This window comes from Hyposmocoma kahamanoa, unplaced genomic scaffold (genome assembly GCF_003589595.1).
Source record: "Hyposmocoma kahamanoa isolate Upper Pololo Valley unplaced genomic scaffold, ASM358959v1 87, whole genome shotgun sequence".
Taxonomy (NCBI): Eukaryota; Metazoa; Arthropoda; class Insecta; order Lepidoptera; family Cosmopterigidae; genus Hyposmocoma; species Hyposmocoma kahamanoa.
This window is the reverse complement of record NW_020654422.1, coordinates 22,182,616-22,202,483: the sequence shown is the minus strand read 5'-3', so window position 1 is coordinate 22,202,483 and position 19,868 is coordinate 22,182,616. Positions and strand designations below refer to the sequence as shown.

General features: G+C 35.8%; 1 protein-coding gene across 5 annotated transcripts in view; it reads right to left on the bottom strand.

The window, feature by feature from the left end:
• Positions 1 to 1,808: 1,808 nt before the first annotated feature.
• Positions 1,809 to 19,868, bottom strand: part of LOC113235490 (cholinephosphotransferase 1) — a 31,566-nt gene continuing 13,506 nt past the window's right edge. Inside the window, exons 3-10 of one of the 5 annotated variants that reach the window (XM_026471197.1) lie at positions 17,893 to 18,051; positions 15,459 to 15,587; positions 10,600 to 10,731; positions 8,587 to 8,745; positions 7,760 to 7,885; positions 7,492 to 7,654; positions 5,369 to 5,429; positions 1,809 to 2,948 (exon numbers count right to left, since the gene is read on the bottom strand). In XM_026471197.1, coding sequence (XP_026326982.1) covers positions 2,939 to 2,948; positions 5,369 to 5,429; positions 7,492 to 7,654; positions 7,760 to 7,885; positions 8,587 to 8,745; positions 10,600 to 10,731; positions 15,459 to 15,587; positions 17,893 to 18,051 — 939 coding nt within the window. In that variant the 3' untranslated portion in view covers positions 1,809 to 2,938. Of the gene's footprint in view, positions 2,949 to 5,368; positions 5,430 to 7,491; positions 7,655 to 7,759; positions 7,886 to 8,586; positions 8,746 to 10,599; positions 10,732 to 12,712; positions 12,839 to 15,458; positions 15,588 to 17,892; positions 18,052 to 19,868 lie in introns of all 5 variants that reach the window. The other 4 variants (XM_026471196.1, XM_026471199.1, XM_026471200.1 and 1 more) reach the window with 4 other exon arrangements.

The window sequence follows — 19,868 nt, the reverse complement described above, 5'->3', positions numbered from 1 at the left end:
CAAAGAACCTATTGCAATAAAACGGCAATTTCATACTTTAACCCCTAATATTCAGTGGTGTGGGAAAAACAGCAAAACATCTAATTACAAAACAAACGGAATCAAATTTCATCGGTAATTAAATGTTGAATATGTAATTTTGCAATTTTCGTCCATTATAGCAAAGCTCAAGTTAATTGGTCGATTTGATGAAATGATGAAACAGTTGACGACACCCGTCAATTGTTTCGAACTCGGGCTAGCCAATCGGGGCGCAGTTGTCACAGTAATGATATGGCAGAATAGTTTTCAAAAAAAATTACAATGACATTTCGCCTCTATTTCTGGTTATATATTCGATGTGCGCGTACCTTGTGTAGTTCGACCTTGGTATCAAAATTAATGACAAACTACTTAGTGCAGCATTTTCACAAAAAAAATATGAATGTCATGTGATAGTAAAATATAACATTCTATCATTGACTTACAAATAAATGGACGACGGGTCTAATACAAAAACTACGAAAAAAATGTCCCAAGTCAACCTATTTAAACGTAGTGACATGTAAAGGAATATGAAAAAGCTAAAACGTTGAATTGAAATTGTAATGTCATCGCAGTACTGTCTAATTTTGCTTGCTTCGCTGTCAGTCGAACAAACGAAGACTAAAGCGTGAATGACGCTCTGTATACGATTTTAACGCCCTATAAGTTCGGACACTTTTTAGCGCGCACCCGACGTCCATATAATTGTAAGTCAAGGCATTCTATCAAATAAATTAAGCCGCAATTTTAATAAATAATTACTTCAACTTAAGCAGTTATGAAAAATCTCCTTTAGAGGTTTAAGATAGGGTCTTGTCTTTAGATATAATCTATGGCTATTTTTTTTATTAAGACTGATATAATACGTCATATACTATAAATAATACAACGAAAAGTACAATAAAGAGTATTTATTCATTTTATTATTGATCACAATACATAACTTTAGCTTTATGCATAAGTAAGCTTTGCCGTTCTAATACATAAAGGTGTACATACTTGTAATATGAAAATAAATTTATAAAAACAATCAAAGGCAACAGAAAAGTTGGACAAATAGTCTGCATTAAGTGGTCACCAACATTTAGGAGATAGCGATATGTTGTACAGTTATACTTACAGTAAAGGCTAGATTTAACATTAATAATTAATTTATCTACTAGGAAAGGGTACGTGCAGCAACGATCACTTGAACATAACGTGCACTCCATCGAGTTGTTCGACGTGTTGCTTAACTTAAAAAAAATCTTTTTGAAGACTGTATAGTCTGCGTCTTTGTTTTTATTACATACAATGTTGACACGTTGTTACAGATTCAGTCACAACCACATAAAAAAATACTACTACGTAAAGGCAAGAACAAAATAAATTATCTTCTGTTTTCTTCAAGTCAATTGGTAACCAATACATTACTCGCAACCTACGCTTACAATTAATTCGATTTTACACTTTGTTTATACATACACACTCGTAAGATCTATCTTTGTTGTTAATTACATCAATTTGTTATTGGCAATCAAACATAATCTGGCATAATAGAAAACAAGGGAAGAAACATGAAGAACAACTAATAAAACAAGGGAAGAAACATGAAGAACAACTAATAAAACAAAATGTATGTGAATTAATGTGAAGGATAAGGAGTGTAATAACTACAGGCCTACCGCTTAACTGTCCGTTCCTGAGGTAGCTGCGCGGTGCGGGGGGAGTGACAATTATGTCGAGCTGCACACGGGATAATTTCAACAAGATTTTTCTGACAAGTTGATAGAAAAAAAGTGCCAAATGGCTTATCTATTAATTTCAATTATCATTAGTTTTTTTTTATTATCGTTTTACATAACAACAAATGACTATATTTGGTAGTCACTTTTTTCATTATATTATATTATGTCATTGAAAAAAGGTCAGGTGAAAAGAACCCACAATAAACCAGCGTTTATTAAAACACTGATGCCAGTAGAGGAAGTGAAAGAGGTATGTCTACTGACATAGCTAAGCGGGTTGTGGTTCATCATCACTGCCAACTCCAGTTTGTCAGCGAAAATTTTATTTAGTAGGGTGACTATGGCCTAAACCCTCAACTGGAGAGGAGATCCGTGCCCAGCAGTGGGACGTATAAATGGGTATAAATGATGATGTATGTAATATTAACACACTTCTGGAATAGGAGATACATGTAACAATATTTACTTGTACATTGATTCAAATTTTTCACGATTTTCACATATTATTTGATTTTAAAATCGGGGCTTAATCGTGTATAAAATGTCATCCTTGGTCCGCTTCTTCAGTTCCTTCGAGACCATGGAGGTTGCAACATGTCCAAAACGTTGAGGTAAACAAAATATGTTTTTATACACGATTAAATCTCGACTTTAAAATCTAATAATATTTACTTAGTAATAAATAAGTTACATAATTACTAAATAGGTTATCATAAAGAATACTAGATCATACAAATTGTCAATAACATTTTTATCCATTAATAAAAAAAAAATATGTTACATATATGGTGTTTTATTACTGTATCATAATATCTTTGGTACTTTCACATCGCTATTTGTGTCAGAACATAATGTGAAAAATTACTTGTTTAATTATTTTGTAATGAAAAAATGTTTAAGTTCACTATGCTGCGCTCCAGCACGATTCGGGAAACCATGTTTTCTTATACTCTAGCGAGGCATTTATGAATTCGCACCTATGCCACGTGAAGATTGTTCCAGAGTTTTTGACGTACTAGATTGTGACTATGTCAAATACTTGTGGCAAAATTACCTACCCTCATGCGTATGTGTACACGACACGGGAGTTTTTATGTGGCATAAATGTCTTTTGTGATGTTATAGATTAATGAATACTGTTGTTGTTGAGAAAGGGCACGTCGTCCTCGCCCTCCGACTTCTCACTGTCACTCGTCACTGTCACAAAAGGGACAAAAATTAGTTTTCTCGAAATAATTTTAACAAATATATTAAGCTCAAAAAAAAAATCAATGATTAAGTCTCAATAAAACGACCCAACATATCCACTACAACACAAAACAATGTAAAATAATATTATTTTGTAATTTTTATTTCATCTGTAAACTGAATTTTAAACAGAACAGATTGAATGTATCGTCGACTTCAAAGTAAAACTCACTTAAAATCCAAATCGAGTATGGAGGTAATTAAGATTTTGTGCTTTAGTTGCAAATAGATTATAATGTTATTGTATGTATAGGCTTTTTTTAGAAATTCAATTTTATAATGAAGGACACTACGCACTTACTAAATTTTTCTTGTGGTAGATGTTTTTCTCAATGAAACAAAAATAGAAAAATCTCATTTTTGATCAAAATGGGAGTTACTGAGTTTTACCTTTTAACAGACTATATTAAAAGCGCATTTTAAAATAATATTTGTTAGTAAGCATGCAAACGCCAAGCGAAAGCAAAAGTTTAAGAAAGTTATCCTAGAATAATATGTACTATCTACGATTGTTCCTATGTTTAATGCAAAAAATTAAACCCCAACAAATACAAGATCACCTTCACGGAGTACAAAAGCGTTTTATAACTGGCTGGACTAACCTTAGCTCTAGCATCCGCAACCGTAGCTTTTAATATTTATATCTGAAACAGTACTTCGTGAACACAGGCATTATTTTAAATTCGTCGAGTTGATATAATGTAACCATTAAATAATGCGAAGATCTCTTTCTACAAGTCTGTTTAAGATTATATTTAAAAAAAGCAAGTCATTTTGGGAAACAAATGTGCAAATTAATGTTATACGTAATGGTACAGACATAGCTCATACTGCCTTTAGTAAACTCAGCCTTGATCGAGGCTATTATAAATCTGTTGACACTAAAACAGGATTATTGCTAAATCCTCCTTGAAACGAGCGAGAGTCTGAATAAAACAATCCCATCAAAATACATTTGCTTATATTTCACATAAAAAATACACGTCACAGTATTTAATACAGCCAGCTTCATGTAACACAACGTATACTATGTATAACAACATCTATTTACAATGTTATTTTGCTACGGCTACTACTTCCTACGTCCGACTTCCACTTGAGCACTTTGTTCTAGCATGTAAATTTTAAGATATCCTGATGCATTATCGGGGACATTATTTGTTTATGATAAATACCTCAATATGATAATATAGTGGTATCCTAAAGCTTTCGCCATCTATAGTGCACGTGTAGATTATTTTAACACGAAATCAATGGTCATTCCTGTACAAATTAAAACGTAACAATTAAATAATTTTTATAAATTTAGAAGTACGTGTCATCAAACAATAATGTACTTTGTGCACATGGGTATATTCGTACGTTTTACTAAATTGATAAGAATTTATAATTAAAAAGGAAAACAAATAAACTCCTCGACCGCACCTACAATAGACAATGTGTATAAAGATGAAAGTAAGACTTTAAAGACTAGATAGAAAAGTTATAATTTCTTAAATTGTCTAAGATTGTTTACCTATTAAATCCTATCAAATTCTACCGCAAGGTTCCCCAATCAGATATTTTTGTGTGTTTATTTCGTAAGAAACGACATGAGTAATTTTTAGAACATTTATAACAACTATACTACTACATTCTGTATCGATGATAACATTTTCAATTTCAAAACTATTCATTTACTAAACAAAAATGGGAGGAACTTATATAATAAATAAAGACCTGTATCTTTGTGACACTGTGCAAATAATAAGACAAATTAGTTTTCTATACAAATGATTGGGAAACCCTACATCGAGCAAGCGTTCTAGCATACTATCATAAAGAAGACATCGCCTCTCTTTACCATCCCTTTTCACCAGTATAAGTGTGAACAGGATAGTAAATTAAGGTAGAAGGAACATATTCGATAGAGCAGAGTTAGTAGGAGCCACCACCGTATTATGTCCAGGCGGTTGCTAGGTTTATGTGGATTTATATGTTTAGTTAGATGCACATGCCTAGGACAGGTTACCAAGAGAGCTAATGGTTTGTATCGTCCCTTTAAATACTTTAAACAGACTACCACACTGTTTTTACTTTGGGTTAACATTTATTAGCACACATCGGCACCTTTCGCGAGCTCTCGCGTTCCATTGAATGTTGTGCTGCATACTCAAATCATGAGATCAAAAATTGCAAAGCCTGTGTTATAAGAGAGTCAAAACACGAGCGCGATTATTCTGTCTACACGCAATCACTATGACAAATAAGTGCAAACGTGTGCGGAAAAAGTAATTTGACCGCAATCCCTAAACCATGGTGACATGAATGCATTTGAAAACCAACACAAATTTATGGTAAAAATGTCTGGTGAATGTTGTCCCACTTACTGGTCCGATACTGATCCCCCCACGAGAACGTAACATTCCTCTATGTTGCGCCCGCGCACATCTAAAACAATATTCTGCGACAGATCTTAAGCATAAGAGAAAACCTTGTATTTGAAACAACTCGCACAATATTCCAGCACTGGACATGGGTCTTTCCTGGGTGTAGCGACTTACTGACCTTAAAATGCTAGTTTTCAAGTCATGATGCTTTTATAGTTAATTAGAATTATATAAAGGCAGGTGTGTATTTATGTGCTATTCTTAACATGTGCCATATGTACAGGGTGATACATTTTTGAGTTTACGATATTTTACATTGTGATTTCAGTTATCAAAATAGGAGGTCCTCCATAGCACAAATCCACTTGAAATAGCGTGAAATATGTTTGACCTCCGTATACATATACAGCTGGTATCTGGAGCTGTAAAACATTTAAAAAACGAACACACAATAGCTGCTGCTGTTAATCTACAATTTTTTATTTACAATTTTACAACATTATGGTTAAAAATAATCCTATTTTCATCGGTGTTTTTCTTTATTGCTTATTTCACCACCTATACACCTTTAGGCACGGTCCTCAGAAGGGTAGCTGGATGGCATTTGGCTCCATGCTCTTTACTAACAGTTATATACAATTATTGTGCAAAGCGGACATTTTTGTTACGTTGTGATTCACAACACAATGCGACAGAAAAGATAACACCGATAAGCAACAACGAAAGCTAAATGTAATTGTATTTTTGTGCTGCGGGCGATCTCATTAACTTATGGATCATAACTTAACATTTTTTTTCTGTTAATATTTTTATCAAAGAACAAGTGCTGAACGCATTAAAACGCAGCCGATAACAAGATTTATTTATTTACAATTAACTAATTTGTTCATACTATGTACACGTTTTACAGATTAATCAAACTTGAACTTGGACGTCAAATTGTCCCTAATGATTTTATTTTATACATTTTTAACTGGCAAGCAAAAACTACACGAGATTTTTCTCTAACTCAAAAAAGGGAATAAAGTACCTAAGATTGTAAAGGTTGATTTTTGAAAGTAATTTTTTACACTGAAAAAAAAAAAAATTACAAAGTCCCTTCTAGTAATAGCAGCGTTACCAACATCGGCGTGTACGATGCGGACTAATGCGCGTTGACCCTTAAACGAAACTTAGAGTTTATTATTTGAAGGGGATAGCTAAGCCTAAGTTGGTCGTCTCAAACTAATCAAGGCGATGACCAACAAAAAAAGAGCGCCAGACGTCAGAGCGCGTGCCGATACCCGCTTCAAGCAGTAGGTTTCTTCGACGTTGTCTGAACATCCTACATAGTACAATATCTATAACGAACAATTCCCGTGTAAATACAATTTTTGCATTTCGGTTCATTTTGAAGCTGGGTTCAAACGAAAATTATAAACTTCCCTATTTTTAACAACGACCACCACCCTTTGAAAGTAAGTATACCGAACAGGTTTGCTCAACTACCGGCGAAAAATCCTAATGTATGTGAAATTTAGAAAATGTCCTAACCGCGAGAAAAAATAACTATTAACCGATTTGTGGTATAAACATTGGACATAATTTTATGAATAAATGTTGTGTCTCTTTGACGTTTATTTTCGCATTGTTCCTAAAATTGCAAAGTCAGAATTTATCGTCAATCGCAGATGTCACGTAGTCTTACTACGGCTAGGAAGGATGACCCGAATATTGACAGCGGTTAACGTCAATAAAACTGTGAACTAGAACACAACGACAAACTTAATGGAACACCTCGTCTCAGTTCAACGAAAAGGGTCAATAAAAAGTTTATTCGGAGATAATTTAAAAGGCGCAACAGACAAAAATCTCTGGCCAAAACAGTATCAGATAACACATCCGCATGTGTGCGAAAGAGGTCCGCTACGGATTAAAATCTGTACACATCGCGGAACAGACTATTTCGTCTATTACGCCTTTAAAACATGTAGCCTTTAGAACACCTCAACCTGGACCTACAGTACTGAGGCACCTCTGTATATCCCTTCTGCAGAGTTAAGCAAATCTCACATAGTAACCCCTACTCGTTGCGAGCTAGTATTGTCGCTTGGCGTGTCTCGGCGGCTGCCGACGGTTCGTACCGTTTCGGTCCTGCGCATGCGCCGCGGCGTGCGCGTGCGTGGGCGTCTTGGCGCCGGCCGCCACCGGCGGGTACGGGATCTTGAACAGCCTGATCTTCAAGTGCTCGCAGATCTCCAGGCAGATCTGCCCGCAGTACCGGACTAGGTCGACGCACACCCATAGCTGCAATTAACGACCTTCTCGATTAGATGAGACCAATTCCATTAACTACGACAAGTAACACGTTAAAGAAAAGATTCAGGCTACCAATAAATGTGTGGCACTAACCGTACAGAGCCAGAGCACGTAATACTCGGGGAGCGCGTTGTTGAAGTACTGGTTGAGGAAGAGCATGGCCGGCCCCAGCAGAGACCAGTCGTAGTAGTCCATCTCGCTTTTCGTCATGTGCGCCACCTGCAGTTGCCAGTCGAAGACAGACTATGTAAATTTTGACTCGAGAGTTGCGTTGTCAATTTTTTAGCCACTAATTTATTCTAGTGGCAATACCAACTGATTCAAAAGTCAACCAACCCTAATGCCCAGGCTACACAGAGGCGGTCGCGGAAGTGTTTCTGTGTGGCAGGGTTCATATACACTCGTACATTACAAAAATTCTGAGCACAATTGCAAAGCTAAATCTGACAAAAAATTTTTAAAAAGACAATGGTAAGAAGTGACACCAACCATATGTCTGCCGTCCACTAACTAAAATGCGGCTAACTGACAAATAGTGAAATATCCGTTCTAAACAGAAAAAAATAGAGCACAAAATTCTTTTTTAAAAACGGTTAAAATTAGTTAACGTGCTCGACTCGTCGGAGCTTACCCTGACGATGCATAGCTGAAATATCATCAAACAATTTCAATATTCTAAAAGTGGGTTATGGTTTTGGAGCCCCGGTTAGAGTATGCCCGGCGAGTATGTCCATAGGCTCTACTAGAACAACAAACACACATAAATTCGATTGTGCTTTAATTATTATTAATTTTGATCCAATTTATGTTTGTTTCAAGGAACAAAAGAGGTCCGGTGATAAAAAAGACCAGGAAACGCTGACCGTTACACAGTAGCCACCTAGTTACAATACAATAAACGGAAATAAATATAAACTCACCACAAGTCGATTAGTGACTTTAGCAGCGACCATTCCAAACGCGATGATGTACAACGCGGGGTGGTTCTCGTACACGTGCGATTCACTCTTCTGGAAGATGATGAAGGCCGGCACTACCACAAGCGAGAACGGGATCACGGGCGACAAGATGCTCGTGCCCTGCGGGGTTGCGGGGGTAGGAGATGTAACTTATATCTCGGTAAGGGAAAGGGGGAAAATCTGTTGACGAATTTCAATTTGAAAGTTCATTTGACAGGTATGACAAAAGTATAATAACAATTGAGTTTTAATAATTATATCTGGTTTTATCCTCTTTATATGCTAACCTGCGATAATAACACGAAGTTATCTATCTTGAATGAATGGATCCATTGATAGTTTTAGCTTAGTTTGCATTAAATACCTGTCAAATGTACAAAAACACGTTTAAGGACTAACGAATATTGGAAAAACTAGTAATAAAAAAATTGCAAACGATAAAAGGGAAATAATTAGAATTAAAAAAAAATCAAAGTTAAAGTAATTGAAAAAAAAAAACTACTGTTACTTAATTAGAAAAAAAAAGTGGGACTAAAAACAGACCAAAATATAGACTTAAAAGTAAGAAAGACATGCGGTACAGAAGCAAGCGATCATGCAACCAAATAAAGCAAGCCAATTGTTAAAAGAACTGGACAAAACAACGTTACTATGAATACAGCACAACATACAAACATTCGGGTAAATCCGTTCCAACAATAACGTCCTGACTATTGATTACTTTTTAGCAGTTAATAAAATTTATTAGGTATCGGCGTAGGTCCATCAGAATCGCATAACAAATGGGGAAATTGAAAAGTAATATTAGCAATACTAAGTTTCGTCTATGGGTCCTAATAACCCATGGTTCCACGCAAGAGAAAGCTGTAGCAATGGCTGAGGTTGGCGTATTTGAGCCTTTTGCGGTCCTCAGCTGCTTAGGTAATGAAGCCCGCCCCCACATAATAAGCTTCCATGGACATTGGAGGTGTGAACACAGGCAGCGTCTTGCTGCAGCTGTCTGTCATTTTTTTTTGTATTTCCGTTTATTTAAGAATAGTGACAAAGATTTACATTTAATTCAAATAACATACTAAATATACGTTTAAGACTATATAAAAGATGAATGGAAAAAAATTACAACTGGAATAAACGTTAAGAGTTTTTGACATCTAACAGAGGAAATATACTTTATTTAGTTCGTTATACGCAATAAAGATTAATTGTATTTATTATGTGGCATACTTAGGGTCGTATTCTAGAACTCTATTCAATGCTCAAGTCAGGATTGCACTGGCAAACAAGCACTGGAAATACGACCCTAATGGCAGGGACTTGAGTATGATTTCGAGTGCTTTAAACCATACTCAGATCCTGGCTTGAGCATTGAGTAGAGTTCTAGAATACGACCCTTAGAGTTACATTTACCATTAGAGTTCGTCCCGGGACGTGCTGCCACCTTACCTATGAAATTACAGGTACATGGGACTTGTCAACTGATGTCTCAGGTCAACATCGTGTCTTTCATTTAAAATAAAAACGATTATAATCTAAACAAATGTGGAAATCAAGTATCAAAGATTTTATTCATAGTTACCAGTCAAATCAGAGATGCCAAATTAATATTGAAATATTTAAATTATTATTATTTTTATTTGATGACGTTCTTGTAGAACTATAGCATTTTTATACATATGTATATCAAGCTCAGATCACTTTAATAAGCAGTTGGTTAAAAAAAGTCGATTAATGTGATTTATCTACAAAATACATAAATAACGGAATATATTTTTCTAATACTTTAAATGGACTTAATAAAAACCTCCTTTTTAAGTTACAATAACGCCGATACCTTGATTACATAAATAATTACTTCTATGAAACTGCAAATAGTAATCAAAAAGCCTGGAAGACAAACATGACGAGCATTGGTGGCTATTCGCGAGCATGTGTAGTTAGCACGGCAGACGGCACTCATTAAGTGGATGATCTTACTGCGACAGTGGAGCCGTTCTTGCCGACACCGCCTTTCATAATGACACTTATGTAACCAGCGATTAGGTACAACGTTAGTGCCACCACTATGTAATTGGCCGCGAGGTTGATGCTCAGGCGGACCGTCGGCAGCTGCGGTTAGAACATGCATCAACGTGACGGTCGTCATGCCGCATGGAGGGGGCCGGCCGAAACATGCTACAACGGAGTACCATACCCGCTCACAAGATGGCGCAAGAAGGCATTTGATACATTTTCGTCGAGCGCGATAGTAGCAATCGGAAATTTGTATGCACACCACAAGTAGGTTCGAGATATTTTGGCCGGAGAGTATACTGTGGAAACCATTTAACTTGAAAATCTGTTCATTTGACCATGGGCACGGGCAGAGTATACCGCATAAATAAGCCGGTATCGAGGAATGGTGCATTTCCTTCCAAACAAATTTTAACGTATGATAACCGTTTGCTAGGTGACATACAGCACCCTTAATAATAAAGTAACGATATATGAAAGTTTTTTTTGCCATCTGACGCAATAGACGTTATTTTATTAATACGGGTGCGATATTAGTTAAAAGGTATTGGGTAATTTTCAGGTTATATTCCCCTACCTAATTTTGGTGGCAAATTTTAATATTTAAATATTTTAGAAAATTATTATAAAGTAATATCTAATATTCGAGTATCCTGAAATATTATTTAATATTTCAAGATAAACTTGAATACTTAAATACTAAATTGCCCTGAAATTAGGTAGAGAAAACTAACTGAACATTACCCTATGACAGGTAAAGCACAAATCGTATCTGCCGTATACTTACGCCATCTGTTGACAGAATGGTAGCCCTAAAATAAACTGAAGTCCTACGAGTACATAGTATGTGCTGTCTTCACTCATTACTTGTGTTAATTGTATGTTGCATGAAATTAGTAATGTTTGTTAGTTACTGTTTGTTTGGGATGACTATTGTTACATTTAAAATATACATGTAGTCTATGAAATGTGTTATTAGACAGATAAACAGTATAGTCGCACGTAATGGACTAGTGTTGACCATTATAACAACTGATTCTATCATCCCAAATATGTCAAATTATAATAGGCAATAAACACGGAGATAACCCACAAGGTATTTTGGTCTTATTAGTTTAAATTCTTATTGTATGTGAATCTTGTTAGTCATCTAGATCTAGGATAGATTACTTAGCCGAAACGACCATTTAATCAGACTGAATAGCAATGTGAATTTTATTGTGAAATAGCGCCATGCGCACAAGTATCATTACAAGTGCGTAAATATAATGAAGATGTGTATGATATACAATGATAAGCCAGACTCGTTTTATCGGGTTATAAATTCATGATCGTGACTTTATTTCAAGTGCTGTGCTTTTATTTCAAGGGCGTCTGCACGTCGGTAAATAATTATTAACTTCAAACTATAAAAAGTGTATACTTTTGAAACAAATTATTTAGTAAAAATGGAAGTAAATTAATTTGCTACTCCGCGAACCCAGTGACGGTTAAATCGTGCAAAATTTTTATTGACATGACTTTGGCAAAATAACGCCTGAATCTATTAATAACTTATTTAGTCTTGGTTTTCTATCATCATTTCAGAGAATTAAAAAGTCTGAGGGATGTAAGATATTTTGAAACTTTTACAGTATTAATTTGACAGTATAGAGATGAATGAAATCCAAATTTGAAAGACTGTCAGACCCTCTAGCAACATTGGTGATATTAATTACTCATATAAGTGATAAAATGAACAGCTTAGTAAAGGTTCATATATAACATCTAACAAAACTGAGCACACGCACAAAATACAAAGTCAAACAACTTTTAAAAGAACAACACCACCAATAATCGGGAAATAAAATCAGCTGCTCCATAAATTTTACTCGAGTACCTCTTATGAACAATTACAATGGAACAACTGATTTTGATCCGCCATCTAAGAGGAGCTCCGCTAGTAAAAGGCGTTCGGTCAGTCAATTTTGTTGGACCTTATATAATTGGAAGCTACGAGAGTGATGTACAACATGACAGATTCGTTAAAGCATCCGGCAACCCACAGCAATATTGGCACCATGATGGATGGGCTTACGGCGATGGTGGATCCGTTTTTGCCGCAACCCCTGAGACGGAATGTGGCAGTGAAGCCGACGAGTAAGTACAACTGTGCCGCGAAGCACATTAAAGCCACCACTAGGCTCATCGGAGCACCCATTATCTGCATGATCAGCAATAGTTAACCTAACGTTTTCACGTACATGAGTTATCGTGAAAAACATCGTATGTCCGTTAAAGATCTCGTAAGGGTCTAACAATAAATTTTAATTTTGAACGTTGAAAAGTATTAAACGTTCCATTAATGAAGTAATACGTTGACCGACAATTTACGTTTGAAAGCACAATCGGAAGTCACTGTTTATGCCTATTGCCTTGTCTATGGCTTCATTTACTTCTGTGTGATTAATTTTACGGATACATACGACGTTTTTCAAAGAACAAAGGCGAAATAATTGCTAAAAGAATTGTTTAGCGTCTTCAAATGCCATAATTACAAGTTTGAATAAAGTAAATTAATTAAGGTTTTCCAATTATACTAAAAAATGTACTATTCGACCAATTTCCAATAAAAGATTATTACTTTATTACAAAAAACAAAGTAGATAATTGCTTCTCGAAAGATGCCACGCGAGAAAGTGGTAATACTGAGAAAAAAGTTCCTTATATCAGGGATAGACGGCATGTTTCATAAAAAATAAATTGTGTCCGAGTTACCATATGAATTAAATCAGTTTTCTTTTGTTATTGCTTAATCCATGGTTTCTGACCATAACATTATGTAAAATAATTTCCTCTGAACTTTCGTCGTCACAAACCCACGGCACCTTTGAGTTTCCATGAATTCTGTGTAAGCTTCTGTCAATTATTTTGATGTAACAAAAATGCATCGATTTTTTTTTTCATTTATGTAAATATAAAATAAAAAATCTCCATAACTTCAAATTGGAATATCTTTAATTTTAGACTTTTCAGAACAGTAAGCCCAGAATAAAACAGACGCATACAAATTATGTCAACAAAAATTCCCATATCAATTTTTGTTGATGAGTTCGCCATTGTTCTTTAGTAATTTAGTTAAGTACGCATTTATATGGAGATTATTTATTGGCATGAATTACAAAATCAAAACGACGACTAATAAATAGCCGACCACTAACCCTATTTTTGGCGTAACTAATTCTCCACTCCAGAACTCTCCTCCAAAAAGTTACGCTCTTTAAGCACCATAGAGGTAGCAAATGTAACTATGCTAATCTATCCTTTTTTGTCGAATAATATGTAGTACATGTTTATGTTCCGCTAAACCGAGTTATTTCTTTCACTAATATTTTTCAGCTACAAATCCCTTTCAAAATTCCAAAATTACATATAATATAAGTATCCATCAAATTATAAGCTGAAATGAGTGAAGACCCACATCAAATAATACTAAACAAAACACGGCGACGCACCAGCCATAAAAATAATAAAAAACTATATTAACACGAGACTCTTACGACAGTATACCTAAGGACCACATTCAACATAACCGTTGAGCAAGATATTTCAATTAAAAATAAGATGATCTAAACATGCTATTAAAAAAACCCACATGATAAGCGATGATATTGATTTCGAATAAAGTAATAAGTTAATAACCAAATTTAAGCGTTTACAAATTTATGTTGGCCCTTGCACACTAATGTTTTAAAGATTGAATATAATCTAAGTTACTTCAAAGCTAGGGAGACCGTACACGATGCAACAGTCACACGAACCTCGGATTTCGATCAGTTCAGACGATTCGATTTTTGTTGCAGTCGCAGTGTCAATAGCCCTCTTTATGGTTCGTTCGATAGTCCTTACGACAGTTACAAAATGCACAGCCTGCTTTCTTTTGGAACTACCAAAACCAAAAATACTTTTATTATGGAGGAAAATACTTTTACTATAGGAATTTAGTACACAGTACATTCAAAATAAATTATAAAATATTTTCTGATAAAAGGAAAATTTTGTGAAAAGGCCAAGCGTCTATCTATTCCAATAAATTAACAACCTTTTAATCTATATTAAGTCAACTATTTCGACTCGACATCAACAGGATATTTAGTACAAGCCCGCATTCTCGAATTCGAACGGAGAGGAAGCGGGAGAGTCCATTTCCTGGGAGTCATTTTCAAATGAACTTAATATTTCAAACAACAATGTAGTGTAGAGGAAGCGCTGTCCCACGTCCTCGGCTGCAAAGATTCGGTGCAAGCGACTTGAATCACTGACTGATAAGACGGCTGACCTCATCCGATAAATTGTAAATGTCATTAACATCTTACAATAAATCTTATTGCGTTAATAAGAAATAACATACAAACGTAGTACAGGAAGTTTGTTTTTTTGATATTAATGCTTTTAGTGTCGAGTAGAGCCTTGAGTAGGAAAATCTTTATATAAATTACAATTCTGTAGATTCTGTATAGAAAACACGAAAAATAAAATAAACAAGAATTGAGGTCCCTGGCAGGATTCGACCTGGATTCTCCTGACCTCCAAGAGTGTCAGACGCGTTATCCATTGCAGAACACGTGGTTCCACTGTCCTACTAACGTCTGTGGACTTCAATGCAAATTTTCATATCAAATACATTTAAACGACAGTCAAGATCTTTAGCTCCGTTAATTTCTATTCAAACTCAAAGTAAGTGCTTCGACATTGTCATGTTGTCTTAGTAAGTTACAATTTGAAACTGAATCGCCAGTCAGTGATCCAAGTGAAGAGATCTCTTGAAAAGTATGGGGTCTCACAGCGACAGTGGAGCCGTTCTTGCCGACGCCGCCGCGCACAATGGCGGCGGCGAGCGCGCCCGTCGTGAGCGCCGTCGCGGCCAGCGCCGCCAGCGCCAGCGAGTACCGCACCTCCAAGCCGCCGCCCACCTACGTTCGCCACCAAATAACCTACTACTTGCTCTACAGGCCGACAAGTTTCTCTTTAACCCATGTCATTGCGAGTTTAAAGCCGCCAAATTATTTTAATGCCGATGACACTTCAAAGTAAATACCAGTTCCAGAAGCAACTTATCGGCCTTGTCATTTATTTTAGATCTACGTCAAACATTGAGTTCGCATGTATATTTAAAACGTAAATACGATTAGCTATCAATATTTCATAGTCACATTGCATACATTTCGTTTTACATCAATTTATTTATCGTAACTGCTGCTGAACATGGGTCCCTTATTATTAGGGTACTAGTTTCAAAACTACAATATAGGTTGGTATAGTCGCTTCAGATTTCGTTCAGGTTGTTTTGCTAGTGTTCAGATTGCTGGTACCTATTAGTATTTTTAAAGCTGGCTTTATACAGTCTGTCGTAGCGACAGGCAGCAGCCGCCAGCGACGGTGCTGCAGTGTCGTGCGGCAGATGCAGTGCGTAGTCGGTTCATCGAGCCGTACTGTCCCTGTCGACTGCTGTTTAATGCGATAATACAGTGACTCTACACAACTTGTTTGCATCTTTAAGTAAATCAAATATTTACAAATAAAATTTTCATTAAATTCATGTGGGTGTTTTTAAAACTAAATTAAGAAAAATATTAAAATTTAGTCTGTGGTTTATCGAACCATTAATGGTTATATAATAATATATACCTATAGTATACGTAACCTTATTAAATCGACATAAATTACAATACCAGACTAGGTAAATATTGCGATAATGAATCGGTTCAAAGTTAAACGATTGTTTAACTTGATTGAAACCCTTTAGACAGGCGGAAAGGGTTCAGTTAACACAGGGCCAATAAGTTCAACCCAGTCGGGTACCATAAACATCTTGACGAGTTTCATGACCTTCTTCGAAACGCAATTTTCGTCAAAACATTACCTTTCGTGCATAAAGCAATATTGAATATCATATTGATAACATTAACGGTCGAAGAAATAAATACAACGAAACTGAGATAAGGCAATCTCATTGATAACACTTGAACAAACAGATGAGTAGATTATATTGCGAATTTGATGGAAATCGTTTAACCATCGCAAACTATCTACAACTTTACTATATAAACCTTCATGTACACTTTACGTACTAACTGTCATTTTCGAATACATTTTAATAGGGCGCAGTGTTCAATGTCAATGGACAATTTTGTGTGCATACGTCGGCTCGTAGCCTTTCGCAAGCGTATGTGTGAAATGAACTTTTTAGATCGGATTTGCAGTAGCTGATTTGTGTGAGCGTGTTTTGAGTAACTTTAAACAGATGCAAGGGTCCCTACTTCACTCTGTTAACTAATTAACATTATGTGAAACACTTTGACCGGTTCAGAATTGTCAAGTGGAAACCTGTATAGGACACATTTTGTGCCTATTTACATTTATGAGAGAAAAAAAATAACATATCGCACCGCCGCAACGGAGAAAAAGCGTCTTAACTTGCATTTGTAAAATTTACAGATAATAAGTTAAATTTTGTAATTAGTACGACGGAGCACATTTGAAGAGCTCTTAAATGTTATATTATTTCAATACGCATTAAGCCCTCTATAGAAAAATGAAGGAATGCATAATATTTATCTGCTTTTCCGTGAAAATTGCATTTTAAGAATGATTCGGGTTTATAACTTTTTGTAGTTAAGTCTGTGTTTTATCAGAGGTGCGATAAGTACAAGAATATTCCTAGTAACTTTGGCAGCACACATTTCTCTACACATTCTATTCTGATAGCTGGCGAAAATATGGTGATACGAATTTTCCTACATCATAATATATAATCATCATATAATATATGTCTACATCATATATAATCATATGTAATAATATATAATAACATGATTATTATCATTATAATAATCAGTATCTCCGCATATTTGTTTGCAATGAAATCTATAACTATTCAGATAACTTTTAAGGTAGCAAATATCTGGCCCACAGTGCTTGATAAATATAAGGAGATCTGATTATAATCAAAGCACATAGGATACAGTTAAGGCCTACGGCTCCAAGATACTTTTAGCATTGACGATACCATTTTTAAGAAATATTTAAATGGCGATATAGTTTCACGACAAATGGCGACGAAACATTTCACTTCAGCTTATTTAAACGCAGCTATCGAACGCTGCAAATCACCAACATCGAAAGCACTAACGCAAAATCGCTAATGCCTAAAGTATCCTCAGAACTTTGGGTATTTTTCAGTAGACAAACGATAACATTCCAGATGGATATCATTACCTGCGAGGCCCAGAAGCTAGGGCCGAGCGTGGCAGAGAGCAACTGGATGGCGATGATGGAGTACTGCGCTTCCGTCACGTCGATGCGGCCCAGCTTGAGCGTGCCCGTAACGTAGGCCTGCCAGTGCGCGCAGTAAAACAACGTCATTGCGCAGAAACACTGCAATTTTAAATTTAGCAATGTTTTAGAGAAGTCTTGCAACAATTAACCGGGAGATGAGCCATATTCTACAGCGCTTGGCACACGGAAAATACAAAAATAGATATGGTTCTCAAATCATGAAGAGATGGCTCTCTTCATGAATTCGTCGTGTTTTCGCTCGCTTTTTACTATTACTCAATTGAAGATGAGAATTCAGAATTGAACTAGATTCATTTCAATCGTAATTTTACTCTTTCAAGCCTGGTGGACCTGCGACGGGATGATCAATTCAGTCGAATGAGTTGTTTAATAGTGTGGAATACACTTTTGTTTTATGGCTTTTGTGCAGTTTATTGTATCACCCGATAGAAGTTGCCGTTAAGACCAGTCCTTCCACCTTGATCTTAAAATTTTGACCTCTAGTGATCGTGTAAAATTTGTATAGGAAATTTTAGTATTGGTAAGGTCGCTTGAGACGCTGGCGCTGTACAATTTGCCATATACATCGCCGCCGTCGCCGATTTGATTGAACACTACAATCTCATGGTAGAGTTATGGTTAAAATTTGTAGCAATAGAGCTCCTTGTGAAAGAGTTTGTCTAGGGAAGTACTGACACCTTACCTATTTCTGCCGCCAAGCAGTAATATCAGCATTACTGCGTTCCGGTTTTGAAGGTAAGGGTGCTGGTGAAATTACAGGCACGTGGGACTTGTCAACGTATGTCCCAGGGTGACAGGCGTAGTGTAAGTGCCCCTCAGATCTTTGCGATTTAAAGTTCTGAGTGGCACTGCAACTGTTATGGACAGGCGTATAGCTTACCATCAGGCGCACGACTTGTTCGTCCCGTCACTTAACACTATATAAAAAAGTGTGTATGTATACATACAAATGGAGCAAGTGAAAGAAGTTTCCCAGGTGAGATTCTTGCGTACAAATACCTACTACGCAATGTGTACGTATGAACTGCATTACATAGTAGTCAGTTTGTAAAAAGCGGTTATCTCCACGGTCATTGCCACTACCAATTTTGGTTCAACGTGCCAGTTTGTATTATATCTCGCTGGTTCGAGTATCACGGATAGTGTATGATAAATAAGGGGATCGCACATCCTGAAAAACTATATAAAATATATTCAAATAAACTTTTAGTTGAATTCGTTGTCATAAACCAAATTATTTTATTTATTAATATTTGAAGTTAATATTGCACTTATTAATATTTAAGTTTTATTGTATTATTACTGTTATTTTGAATCTGGGTATACTTTGAGTGATGTGGGTACCTGTAGTTGGCTTATACATAACATAATTGTGCCTTACATAATGTTGTCTTTTTATCTCACTTTTAAATAAATAAATATAATCATTTTGAGCTACCCATCCATACAATTTAGGATGTACATCTTAAAACAAACTATATTCAAAAACTAAATATCCCATAAAATTGTTTTAAACTACTCTTCTACTAACGAGTGGCGAGTGTTAGTTCTCGCAGTCCTTTATCTCACGAAGAATTATGAGTATTTTCGCCAGAGATGGCAAACAAAGGCATTAAGTACATCCAGCCAGTATTAATGACAGAATAGGGACATCACAAAAAGGAATTGATAAATAATCAAAGTCGTACAATTTTCAGGCCGCGTCTTAGACCGATATTGAGTTTCTTCCTCGTTCCTATAAATGCCAAATTGCAAAGTGCGTAGAACTTTATTGTCACAAGTTGCATCCACGGCCTTTCAAAAGTTGCTGTGGTGTAATTGCACTACAAACATCTATTCAAACTCTCGCATTTTACATACACCACATATGTGAGAAAATTTAATTAACTTATATA